The 12,995-nt window shown below is 51.5% G+C and overlaps 5 protein-coding genes across 5 annotated transcripts; 4 read left to right on the forward strand and 1 right to left on the reverse strand.

The window, feature by feature from the left end:
* Positions 1-4,044: 4,044 nt before the first annotated feature.
* On the forward strand, positions 4,045-5,382 carry BO86DRAFT_326903 (putative lipase; the record flags this gene model as incomplete). The annotated part of the gene is made up of 1 exon (XM_025668583.1): positions 4,045-5,382. One exon carries the CDS (start codon positions 4,045-4,047, stop codon positions 5,380-5,382), a length of 1,338 nt encoding a protein of 445 aa, XP_025521857.1.
* A 1,585-nt stretch (positions 5,383-6,967) lies between these two features.
* Positions 6,968-9,031, forward strand: BO86DRAFT_326891 (uncharacterized protein; the record flags this gene model as incomplete). The annotated part of the gene is made up of 3 exons (XM_025668582.1): positions 6,968-7,057; positions 7,128-7,292; positions 7,463-9,031. 3 exons carry the CDS (start codon positions 6,968-6,970, stop codon positions 9,029-9,031), a joined length of 1,824 nt encoding a protein of 607 aa, XP_025521858.1.
* A 266-nt stretch (positions 9,032-9,297) lies between these two features.
* On the forward strand, positions 9,298-9,939 carry BO86DRAFT_38851 (uncharacterized protein). The gene is made up of 2 exons (XM_025671873.1): positions 9,298-9,762; positions 9,880-9,939. Exon 1 carries the CDS (start codon positions 9,423-9,425, stop codon positions 9,756-9,758), a length of 336 nt encoding a protein of 111 aa, XP_025521859.1. The 5' UTR covers positions 9,298-9,422; the 3' UTR covers positions 9,759-9,762; positions 9,880-9,939.
* On the forward strand, positions 9,572-10,863 carry ura6 (uridylate kinase ura6). Its single transcript, XM_025671913.1, has 2 exons — positions 9,572-9,762; positions 10,020-10,863. The coding sequence occupies exon 2, from the start codon at positions 10,046-10,048 to the stop codon at positions 10,682-10,684; it is 639 nt and encodes a 212-aa protein (XP_025521860.1). The 5' UTR covers positions 9,572-9,762; positions 10,020-10,045; the 3' UTR covers positions 10,685-10,863.
* A 112-nt stretch (positions 10,864-10,975) lies between these two features.
* BO86DRAFT_350455 (PCI domain protein) lies at positions 10,976-12,995 on the reverse strand. The gene is made up of 2 exons (XM_025669385.1): positions 12,665-12,995; positions 10,976-12,572 (listed from the first exon to the last, which is right to left on the reverse strand). Exons 1-2 carry the CDS (start codon positions 12,915-12,917, stop codon positions 11,353-11,355), a joined length of 1,473 nt encoding a protein of 490 aa, XP_025521861.1. The 5' UTR covers positions 12,918-12,995; the 3' UTR covers positions 10,976-11,352.

Below are 12,995 nucleotides of genomic sequence, written 5' to 3' on the forward strand. Positions count from 1 at the left end.
GTAGTAGTAGTAGTAGTAGTAGTAGTAGTAGTAGTAGTAGTAGTAGTAGTAGTAGTAGTAGTAGTAGTAGTAGTAGTAGTAGTAGTAGTAGTAGTGGGAGTAGAACCGACTTAGTGGCAGCGGTCAAAGTGTGGTTTCGCAGTGGTAATCCGAGTGTACCGGCACTTCTAGTCTCTTAAGGTATGCGAAATCAACGCCGCGCGTGTTATCATTCCGCAGGGTACGAGGGATGAGGCGGGGGAGGAAGAAACGAAAATCGAAAATGACAGCTTAGAGGCAGACAGACAAACAGGGAGGGAAGGGGGAAGGGAGGGACATAGTGAACTGCAATCTTAGTATGTGTTATTTATTTATCAGGGGAAAAAGTGACTTGAAATTGTCTTGTGTGTGTGAGAGAGAGAGAGAAAGAGAGAGAGAGAGAGAGCTAGAGCTTTGCTTGTTTGCGTACTTGAGTGAAAAAGTGGAAACACAGAAGGAATTGGAAGGGCAAGTAAGTGCTATTGGTATGGTCTGGTCTGGTATTGTAGGTATGGTCCGGTACTTACCACTCTTTTTTTTCTCCCTAACTTCAGTGCCTGCCTGGTGGAGACAACAAATTGCTACCTTGCCGTTAGACTAGACTATAATTTGGTGACTGACACTTAAGGTAGTATATCATTAGTCTCACAATGAGTAGCTCAGGCTTGGCCCATGTTATACGTACTAGGTATCCTGAGCTACTGCTATTGGTAGTTGAAATGTCTATGGAGGTTTGCAACCCTATTTTGTCGTGTCTCGAAGGTGACCAGATAGTGTGCTGTAATTTTCTCGGTAGGATCATATCAAAAAGCAGACTGACAGACAGACGTCTCGACTAACCTTCATGAATCTACATTGTGTTGTACTTATTATGGCGAGAAGCTGTATGTACTGCACTGTGCAGTTCTATTCATGTGTGGATCAGTGGATACAAAGGCGCAATCGAACTCGGTGTGACAGTGTTGCATTGGATGAAGTGGATTGATTACTACTAGGTACTGTACTGATTGCTCATAGATACATCCTGTTTGGAAACTGTTTTGGTATCTCCGATACCAATGACCTGTCTCTTGGTTGGGAAGAAAATGATGGATAATTGATGGATGAGGGTTATGATGACACACGAACTGATGTCCTCCACATACTCACATTCTCCAATGGATTCTCAACGGTGGCTCTTTGTAGGTATGGAGGTCGCAATGTGGCTGCGTCCCTTCTGCGACGACTTCGGCAGGCCGAAACCCTGGCTCGGGAGTCGCCACAGACTATGATGATGACGATGTTGTTGGTGTTGTTGAGCAGTTGAGTTACGACAGAGAGTCAGCGACCCTTGGCCGATCCATCTTTCTTGGGTGTTCCTCCTCCTCCTCCTCCTCCTCCTCCTTCTTCTTCTTCTTCTTCTGCTGCTGCTTCTGCTTCTGCTTCACTTCGAGTTTTTCCCCCTAAGTGGTATGTGACACTTCTAGGCAAGACTCAGGACAGTACTGTACATAAAGACCACTGGTGGGTGCAACGGTGGTAGTCGGGCTAATCATCCCGTCGTCTAGTGTTACACTGGCTACGGAGTAGGGATCCCTCGGTGGGCCATCCATCCACCCTCCCTCTCCCTCTCCCTTCCTCCCCTCCTTCCTCCCCTCCCAATCATCACCCCTCCCAACTTACCTAGTATGAAGTACTTACTCAGGTACCTGACAGGAATCTTACCCTCCCCCCCGGATCAGTCATCTAATAGTTATCAGTCATCAGCTATGTAACTATCTCTTTGCATAATCCTTCCCGAGGTCATCGATCCTTCTCCGGCTCTTCCTCTCTTCATAAGTCTCCGTTGAACAGCCCCAATCCCGTTCCTCTCTCTCTCTCTCTCTTTAGGGGAGAGTTCGGAATACACCTCCCCAGTTACCTCTAATCCCATCCCCACCGCCAAAATCGAACTTCGCTTTAGTTTCACTTTCCTCCTGCATTCCAGATACCCTGCCAAGACACCGAGACACGTACTGCCAAGGGTTGAGCCCAGCTAGTGGTGTGCTGGGACTCTTGGACGACTCCCATCGTGCTTGAGATGAATCAAATGCAGCTCAAGAGTAGCAAGGGGGGGAAGTCTTGATTCAGATGCAACTGACTTCCATCATTGCTGCTGTCAGATCACGTCTGCTAGGTGGTGCTCAACTGTTCGTCTTTACCAATGCCATGGTCGACACTACACAGTAGGCAAGCGTCCTCGCATCCTCGCTGTAACTTAGACATCAACAGAGCAATTGCATCATAAGTCGGAGACAAACACAATCTCCAGGTTCATGCTGGGCAAGCAACCGTAACCATAGAGATTGTGCTGCCCTCGTATACCCATGAAGATGTAACCATACTTATCCATGCTTCTGAGCATATCGCTTCATCCACAATCAAGGCCCCCTGCGAGGCGTTTGATTTATGGCGTCAAGCAAAAAGCCCTCCGGATTTACAGACACCTCTCGTGCAGTATCTGCATAAGACGAGGGAAGCATTATTCGGCCATCGCGGGGATTGAATAATAAATTAGCTTTATTGCTTGACTGGTGGCCACAAGTCACATACATTGTCGGCGACATGAGCGTAAGACTGTCTTCGATTAGTGTTAAAAGCCTTCTAGCGGTGGACAGGCATCCCTTGTCAAGGTCTGTCTCCTCTCCCCTAGTTCAGTATGTAGCGCCTGAAGGTATCTGGCAACGTCGACTGCAGTAACTAGGGCGGCTTGCATAGGTATCTGCTCAGCTTCGGCCTTGAAATTTCTAGAGTGTCCGATTCGAGAAGACGACCATGGTTCGGCGCATATGAATGCCTAAGGCTTTCACTTCTGTCCAAGTCGCTGCTATTGTCCGCATGTAAGTCTACAGGTTACCATGAAAAAACATCATCTGGATGGCGACTTTGCCTTTCAACATATGACCAGGCGGACTGAATTTATGAAGGACTAGTACAGATTCCGTTGCAAATTTCCTCAGCCTGACCACCTAATCCTCATCGTTGTTCCACCGCATGCCGGACTGACTGATGTGAACAGTGATGGACAGATGATTTGCGGATCAATTTGGGATTGCTCGGCCAGCTTTTCCAGACTGACCTTGCATCATTCATAGAGGCCCATAACCTCCGATTAAAGGGAGGTACTTCGTACATGATCATATCTCTCGACAACGGAAAAACGAAGATCAAGGCTGCAATTGTGGCAGTAGTTAGGTTTCTCCCACTTGAACAATTGAAAGGAGCCAAGGAACTTCTCAGCCATGCCACTTTCATCCCGATCAAATCTCGTTTGCATCGGCATTTTCCTCATTGAACCCTCGATCAGACTTATCTGAGCTGAGTTCATAGTAGCATTCAATTCAGCACAGAGCGTCATATCCTTTCCAGACGGAAAGCCTGACGAACCATTTGCGCAGCATTCTTGGTCATTTGACCATCGCGGCTCTAGTTTGAGCTGGGGTTGCTCAGAAGTCCGCAGCTTTGAGCGGATGACAAGCTTACAGGGGACCCGCTGCAGGGACTTGGGGACCGAGTGGGAGCAAGCCCTGGACTTTATCTGGCGCCTTTCGGCCAACGCCATGTCTTTCCTTAGGTGTTGGATCCCAAAGATAGGAGCTGGCCAACTGAACGAATGGCCGCGGTTGCTATCAGTACTCACTATCACCTGCTCTGTCTTCAAACTACCGCCGCTGGCACTCTTTTTGAGTCCAAGCAAGGTTGATGACCGATCCATGGCGAAATATTCCTTTTTTTGCTCGCTTGTTATTGACCTCCACTCAGGAGAAGACTTCCAGTATTGGGACTCTGAGACCAGCTGCACCGGGACATGGAGGGGAAGAGGACGAGGGGACCTCACGCATGGATGGAATTTATACATCTTGAATCTTGCTCTGTAGAATTGCTGCAGGTTCTTTCAGGGTTTATCTCTGGAGGCACAAACCTCTGCAGTCAGGCAGTCTTCCCTTTTTGGCCTTCAAAATGAAACTCCGTGTTTTTCTTAGCACAGGCTTCCTCATTGGCAATTTCATGGCGGCACTTAGCTCGTGCCCGACGCTTTTGGCTAACTGCTCGCTCGAGTCTACTCCAGCTCCTACTTTGCTTTCAATCTTGACAGATGCTGCCCTTGAACCCGGAGTGGATGGCCGAGTCTTAGATCTTGCTCTTGCCATACAAGCAAGGCTTGCAGAGAGTATCGCTCCTCCGATTCCTGGGGACGGCTCCGTGGCCCTGGTCTTGAAGATGATTGAGAAGATCTTCGCCAGAGGTCGACAAGTCACTCTTGTCGATCTCGCTCTCAAGATTGTCACTTCAGAACTTTTGTCACAGGACATACTCATTGGACTCAATCAGTATCAGAACTCTCGACTAAATTTGCTTCACAACAGAAATCCAGTGCTAGCACATCAACCGCTATATCCAAAGAAAGCTGCTCAGGATGTGTCCTATAGTGTCGCGGAGGAGACTCTCCGGGCTGCTATCTTTATACAAGACGATCTGACCAGGAGAAAAGGTGAACGCAAGCTCGTTCTTCTCGTTCCTGGCACAGCCATTCCTGCCGGCTCAATGTTCCAGTCCAACCTTGGAAAGCTACGAAAGGCGATACCTGAAGTAAGCATGGCCTGGGTTAATGTCCCTTCCGCGTCTCTAGGGGACGTCCAAGTCAATTCGGAATATATTGCATACGCAATCAACTATCTCTCCACCCTCTCGGAAGATAATCTGACAGTTATAGTATGGTCTCAAGGAGGTCTCAACACCCAATGGGCATTCAAGTATTGGCCGTCCACGCGCGCCGTAGTCACGGATCTGATTGCGATCAGTCCCGACTTCCATGGGACTGTGGAGACAACACTTGTTTGCCCTATCCTCTCGAACATTGTCTGTACTCCTGCCATCTGGCAACAAGCGTGGCATGCAGGCTTTGTTCGAGCGTTGAGACGCGTCGGAGGCGATTCGGCCTATGTGCCCACGACGACTGTCTATTCCTCATATGATCAGATCGTGCAACCGATGAGTGGAAAGCAAGCTTCCGGGATTCTACAAGGTTCCCCGGTAGCAGATGTGTCCAACAACCACTTGCAGACTATCTGCCGGAATCGGCCCGGCGGTGGCCTTTATACCCATGAAGGGGTTCTCTACAGTTCTTTGGCATGGGCGCTTATCGTAGATGCGCTTCAGCATGATGGTCCGGGAGATCCAGCCCGCCTCAATCTCACGGATGTGTGTGGGCAATGGCTCCCACCTCAGCTAGGCATGGAGGATGTGAAGAGCACGGAGGGATTGCTGTTGATAGCCGTGGCCGAAGTTCTCAAGTACAAGCCGAAAATATTTCAGGAGCCTGACGTTGCGGACTATGCTTTGTGAAGGGTGGGTTGTGCGACACAGCTAGCGGGCCTCTCAATGACCATTAGTTATATGTCCTTTGAGCATGGAAGATCTAAAAGATTGATAGCAATTTGTGGAAGAGTTGATAAGGCTTCTACTGTACCTTTTGATCTTAGCGCAATCTGTGCCAATTCTGCGTAATGTCAGACGGTGCGCCAAGGGGCAAGTGGGACAGAAAAAGGATGCGTACTAGGAATGAGACCATGAACCAAGGGTCCAGCCCATGTTGTTATGTTTGTCTAAACTCCGGCCTTCATCTCTCTGTGGATATACATTGTATGCACGTACATGGATATATATGCGTTGCACCAGACAGCTAATATTTGCTTTGATGATTGGCCATAACTAATGTGGAAACAGCCGGTTCGTGACTACTGAGTGAGGCACTCGAACCATCTCCGATCTCGGCGGATCAGTGTCTCTTCTTCGGTTCCGTGAAGTTTGAGGCATATGTCAGCCGTCAATGGTCAATTAGATGAACTCAGGTGTCATTCATCTGCTTGCCCAAATCAAGCGAGAACCACAACCTCACAACCGACTGAGAGTGGAATCCGATTATTTGGCAATTTAACCATTATTGTGCCAAGACCTTTGAAACGTCACCCATGGACAGCCACGACGAATACCACGTTTGGGGTCACTCAGTGCCGAATCACGGGTAGTTACAGGGAGATGTAACCGATGTCCGATGTCCGATGTCCAATCTCAGCAAAGCAGAAATCTACTTATCTATCTTCAAACGGGTGACAAGACTGAACCACATAACTATATCAAGTGGTGTAAGCCGATTCTATCTGCACCTCCATAGTACCGAGTAGTATGAGGTACTCCTCATACGTACAATCTTATACTTCTCTGAGTACTGGTACTGTACTTGAGTCCGTTTCTTTCCATCGAGTCCACGAATCTGGCTGGATTGTGTGGTGCCTCAGCTCCACTTTCCGAAACGCCGCCAAGAGTGTCCGCCTCGCCTGATCGTCAGCGTCCATCGCAGCCATCGATGATTACGTTGTCTTTGACCTTTCTCGGCCAAGCTTGATGGAGTGTCCTTCAGATTTTGCGGACTTCTAGCCTATTGCAATGAAGCCTTGTCCCCGACCCTATCCCGTTTCCCTTTCTAGAGTGGTTTTTACACTCTCCTGCTGACAGACACACTGCACCACCACCACTGCTGCCGCTGCCGCTACCGCTACTCCTACTTCTGTTGCCGTACTCCGTACGGGGGCGAGTACGTACTCCAGTACGAGTAGATGAATAGGCCCTCATTATTCCCACTCCAAACATGGAACTGTTTCTTTTTCCTTACCCTCCCCGCTCGGCAGCGTCTCCGATGATCACCCTCGACTGATGTGAATTTGGCTCTGGGGTCGGGTGACGACCGTGCTGGTTGATTTGATCGTTTCCCCTTCGTCTGCCGCGTGTTTCTCTCTTTTCTTCTTCCTCTCTTTCTCTCTCGCTTCTTGGCCTTTCATTCTTGAGTTCATTATTCGTTGCTTATTACCCATTCAGTTGGTTGTATGTCGCCTTTGGAGGGGATCATTCCTCTCCCAGTCACTCCTTCAACATGTTATCCCTCTGGTTCTTGTCATTGCTTGCTCTCCAAGGTGTCGTCGCGAAAGCCGAAACTGATAGTGATCTGATGTCCTTTGTCACAGTAAGTATTGGTCAAGAGTGCTAACATCGGCCATCGTCTGTCTCTAATTAACTAACTAACAATCAATCAGCTGCCGGAGATCAGAGCCCTGAAATTCGATATTGCCTACTACGATCGCCCGGCTGTCAGTCCGGGGTATTGGTTCGTTGCGCCATATGGCGTGATTGACCCAGAAGCACCCACGAAGCAATGGAAACCTTGCCAAGTTGGACCCTACATTTATGACGCAGATGGTGTAAGTGCTAATCTTCACGCTTCTTTTCTTCCCTTTTTTTTTTTCATCGTCCCTTGACTCTGTCCCTCTGCCGTGTCATTTCTTTGGTACCTGCTACGAGAAAGCGGAATGCTCGTTCAAAATTGCCTCGAAACGATGGAGCATCAAGCTTATCAAGTGTGGATCATTAGGTTCTCATCTGGGCCGGATCTTGCATGTTCGACAACCGCAACATATTTGATTTCAAGGCCGTGAACAACATCGACAACGAATCTCACCTTTCATTCATTCTTCAACATGGCTACAACTCCGGTGCATCGGACAAAGGATATGGTTACATCCTCGACCAGCATTACGAGCCGGAGAATGTAGTTGCAGTGACTAATGATCTTGGGACTTTCAACATGCATGAGTTCAATGTCCTCGACGGCGGAAAGACAGCACTAGCTTGCGCCTACCGGAATGAATACGTGGATTTAGGAGACCTTGGCCGGCCAAACGAGTACGGTTGGATAGTCACAGGGGGGCTCGTCGAGCTGGACATCGCGACAGGCGAGGTCTTGTTCGAGTGGAATTCACTGGGATACATTCCCATTCATGAGTCTGTCAAAGTAAACGCCGACTGGCCGGCGTCCAATGAACCTGGCTGGGATTATGTGCATGTGAACGCGGCAGACAAAAATGCGGCAGGTGATTATCTGCTGTCGGCCCGATTCACAAGCACGATCTACTTAATATCCGGCGAAGACGGACGCATTATTTGGCGACTGGGCGGAAAGTATTCCGATTTTGTCCAGGATTTCACCTTTTCCAAGCAACATCACGCACGGTTTGTGGATTCTAATGCCACGCACACGACTCTCTCTTTTCTGAACAATGCGTCTGATGAGGCGGAGAACGAGGAGACAGTCTCAGCTGCGATGTTTGTCCAGGTCGACACAACAACCATGACGGCCCGCCTACTTGATCGGTACGACCGGCCGGACGGCGACCTGACCAGGCTGCGTGGCAGTGTCCAAAGGCTGCCCAACGGTAACGTCTTTGTTGGTTGGAGCGAGCGAGGATACCAGAGCGAGCATAGTCCTGACGGCAAGGTACTGATGCAGGCTAATTTCGCGTCCACGCGCTTCTCTTCTTACCGGTCGTACAAATTCCCCTTCGTGGGTCGGCCTAGCCAACCGCCGGATGTTGTGGCATCGGTCTACGGAACGGACGAGACGGATATGGCAACCATCTTCCATGTCAGTTGGAACGGTGCAACGGATGTTGCATCCTGGAACTTCTATGCACGCGTTGACCGGCACGGTCTTCCGGTGCTGATTGGCAACACCACCAAGTTCGACTTCGAGACCATGTATATCGCCGAAGGCTACCTAGACTGGGTATCAGTGGAAGCAATTGATGGGGGTGGCAACGTTTTGGGCACATCAGACATCCACCGGACAGATACACCGCCGAACTGGCGCCTGGCCGGTTTCCAGGGCGATGCGAAGCCCGCGCCGGACGATCCAGCTATCCTATATGGCAAGCAGAAGGCACCAGAGGAGGACGTGGAAGAGGTCGATGAGGCTTATGAAAAGGCCAAGGAGGAGGCCAAGGCCGTCAATATGGCCAATGAGGTCATTCATGGGGTGGGTGGCCTTCTGATATTCATTCTGGTGGTGTGTTCCGTCGGCGGGCTCCTGGCGGGCATCTACTGGATGCTTAAGCAGCGTCGTATGCAGGCATACTACGAGGTTCCAGTGGTGGCGGATGACTAGCGAAAGCATTGATTTTGAGCGGGCAGCATTATTTTAGAGAGACATATATAACTTACCTATTAGTACATTTAGTACATACGTACATATCAAGATATGTGCATATATAAATACATATTTGAATTTAAACATCAATATATCTTTCATTATACCTGAATGTGTATAGTCCGTCCTGTACTTTCCCACGTGGCGCTAGTCCGCAAACGGCCCCCCCGTCAGCCAACTTAAAACGGGGAATGCAACTTTTTGCCTACTGAGTACGATTGAATCATTTGCAACCTAACCTCGTAGTTCCTCGACAATCAGATCCATTCCTCTTCCTCTTTCGTTCTCTCTTTGCGCTTCTCATTATCCTCATCCTCCTCATCTCAATCTCAATCTCAATTTCAATCTCATGTCGACCCTAATCCGGACTGTTCCTCGCCCATTGCGTGCCTCCTCTCGGGTGCTTCTCCAGCAACAGCTCCAGTTGCAACACCGCCGCCCCTATTCCGCCCCCTCCTCTTCCTCCTCTTCCTCCTCTTCTTCCTCTTCCTCCTCCTCCTCCCCCTCTCCTTCTCCCTCTTCCACTTCTTCCACCCATCCTTCCCCTCAATCCACTCAATATAGCCGTTCTCAATTCAAAGTCCTTCCGTTCCTGATCATTATTGGTATCGGATCTGGTTCCTTCATTCTCCTCTCAAAGTCCCGTACCGGAGTCCATAAACCCAAGCCATCCGAGGCTGTTTAAGTGAGTAAGTAAATCGATTGTCATTGTACAGTACTTTCTATCTGTACCCCTCTTTCCCGCTTCACTCACTCCCCCACCGAAAAGAACAAACTAACATGTTTGTCTTCGACCTGATTCACAGGACTCGAACCCCCTCCGCGCCTCCCGCCTCCCTCATCTCCCCCGCCGCTCTCTTCTTACAAGTCTCTGTATTTTATTTCTCTTTTGGAGAAACCGATCAATCTCATTCGCCTCCCAACGGAAACTCAAAAATAAAACAAGGAAAATAACCAATACATCCTACAAAAATGTCCACCCCGCGCTTCTCCCCCACCACGACAACCGTCGTCTTCGTCCTCGGCGGGCCCGGCAGCGGCAAAGGCACGCAGTCTGCCAACCTCGTCCGCGACTACGGCTTTACACACCTGTCGGCCGGAGACCTGCTCCGCGCCGAGCAAGTCCGCGAAGGGAGCCAGGCCGGCGAGCTCATCCGCACCTACATCCGCGAGGGCAAGATTGTGCCCATGGAGATCACCGTCAAGCTGCTGTCCGACGCCATGGCCGAGACCCTGGCCGCCGGCACGAATCCGGCCGCCAACGCAGGCAGCAAGCCCCGCTTCCTGGTGGACGGTTTCCCCCGCAAGCTCGACCAGGCCGTCTTCTTCGAGGACACGGTCTGCCCCTCCGAGATGACCCTCTTCCTGGACTGTCCCGAGGAGGTGATGGAGGCCCGCCTCCTCAAGCGTGGCGAGACCAGCGGTCGTGACGATGACAACGCCGAGAGCATCCGCAAGCGCTTCCGTACCTTTGTCGAAACGAGTATGCCCGTCGTCGAGGCCTTCGAGGCCCAGGGTAAGGTGGTCTCCGTGAAAGCTACCGGCGATGTCAAGGACGTCTATGAGAGGATTCGGGTGGGGCTCCGCGAGAAGGGCTTGAACCCCCTGTGAGTCCCGCCAGGAAAATGGGCGATGTGTCGCAGAGATTCCAGGGCTTGTGGAACAGGCGGTCGGGTGATGATACGTGTGTGGTCGGTTCATAGTGTTAGCGTTTCGAAGTACATATATATTCACATCTATATACACTGCATATAGTGTTGAAGATTCAATCTTGTTATAGACTCGTTGCGGGGTTGACCTGCCTGATTCTACATCTTTGGAGTTTTCTGCCCCTGATCTCCGCCGAGGACGCATAAGGCCCAGGAGAGGGAGGTCACTCCGCCACTGGGGCGGACATACGACTATAAAGGTCATCTCACACAGTCGATTATCCTCCATGTTCTAGGTACAGCAGACCACCTCCTGACACCGCAAGCGACACCGCAAGCGATCAAATCGTCCATCTCGATCCGACAGTGAAAGAGAACATTCCAGCCTTGAACACAAGAAATCAATTACAAACACCCAATCCAAAGACACGAAAAATTAGCGTTTAACACCGCTGCCCAGCCATGACACAGAGATACTTTTAAGTCTTTTTTTCTAGCTCGTCCCTAGCTCCGTCTGCGCGGTTTGAAGGGTGTGGTATCTGGTAGATAGCAGGTCGAAAGACAAAAACAAGGTATGTAGGTCTCATCATCAGTCATTGATCCTTCCCCGCATTTCCGTCCTTTCATCATTTACTCAGCCACAGCTTCCACGGGGGCACTGGCGACAGGAGCGGCCGGGGTCGAAGACTGGGTCTGGTTGTTGTTGTTGTTGTTGTTGTTGTTGTTGTTGTTGTTGTTGTTGTTGTTGTTGCTGTTGCCGCCCTGCTGGCGACGGCGGTCACCCGACTTGCCCTTGTCGGCGGACTTTCCCTGAGCAGCCTCTTCAGCCGCCTGGGCCGCCTGCAGCCCCTCGCGCACGAAGCGCTCACGCTCGGAACGAACAACACCCAAAACGCGTTCCAGGCTACGGCGCCAGACCATCAGGCGACCCTGCACCTCAGCCCACTGCTTTTCGCCGAAGACGCGGTAGGTGGCGCGGTGGACGAGGAACTCAGAGCGCAGCTGCGAAAGCTTACCCTCGACGAGACCAGCACGGATGGTGTCAATGACCCACTTCTCGACATCCTCGTCCGACACCCGCAGAGCACTGGCGATTGTGGCGTAGGGCAGAGAGCGGGAGGGGGTGGTAGCGGCCAGCGAGGCCAGGGTGAGCAGGCGCATCTTAGTCTGCAGAGCATCGCCAGCCTCAGCCAGCACACCACCTGAGATACCAGCCAGAGGGCTGGCGGCAATTAGGGCCTCGTAAGCGTCAAGGGTGTCGGCGGTGAAGATTTCGAGCAGCTCGAAGAGGGTGCTGTCGCTGGTGCGCAGGGCTTGAACGGCGTCGGAAGCGGTCAACGGAGTGAAGTCGAAGACGGCGGGAGAGGTGAGCGCCGAAGTCAGGGCACGAACGGCCAGATCGCGGGCTTCGGAACTGGAGGCCTGGGCCGCGGGAATAGTCTGCAAGGCCTGGACGACATGGGACTGGGAAAGCTCGGCGTCTCCGGCAGCTTGGGCGGCATCGGCGATGGCCAGGTGCAGGCGCTGGGCCTCCTCAGCCTCGAGCTCCCAAGCGGCAAGCCAAGCAGGCAGCTGAGAGGTCAGCTGGGGCTTGAGGGCGTCGAATGCGACCGAGGCACCGGCCTGGCGGATGACAGCAACGATGGCCAAAAGAACATGGTAGCGGCTAGAGTCGGCGGGAGCGAGGGTATTGAAGATGGTGGACAAGACGGAGATGGCTAGGGAAGGGCCGAACTGGGGAGAGGCGGTGATGGGTTTAGCGAGGTAGGAGCAAATGCGGGAGAGGAACATGTCCGGATCGGAGGCCTGGTGGACGAGGTGGACGAGGAGGTTGTAGGCGGAGATAATCTCTGGTTTGCGTCAATTGCGTCAATTGCGTCCATGTGTCATGAGTCTTTTGGGTCATTCTTGGCCCCGCAGCAACAACCAAAGAACTGCTTACCCTTCTCGGGGGCCGCATTCAGGACGGTAGCGGCGGAAACCAGCTTCTTCAGAACCTCATCGCGCTGCTTGCGATCAGGTTCGGTACCAGACTGTTCCTGCTGGCGCAGAGGTTCCAACAGTGGGGCGATGTCGGCCTGGAGACTGGACGCGGCGGCGTCGGGCTTGCGAAGAGCATCGATGTACTGGGCGAACTCATCGGCGAGTTCGGTGAACGAGCCCTCGATGAGAAGGGTGGTTGAAGGAGCGGGCATCGTGGTAGTCTATTAGAAGTCGATGTCGAAAGATCGATCAATGGTGTACGGAGAAGAGGAAGTTCGTACTTTTGAGGG

The sequence above is a fragment of the Aspergillus japonicus genome, assembly GCF_003184785.1.
Source record: "Aspergillus japonicus CBS 114.51 unplaced genomic scaffold BO86scaffold_127, whole genome shotgun sequence".
Lineage (NCBI taxonomy): Eukaryota > Fungi > Ascomycota > Eurotiomycetes > Eurotiales > Aspergillaceae > Aspergillus > Aspergillus japonicus.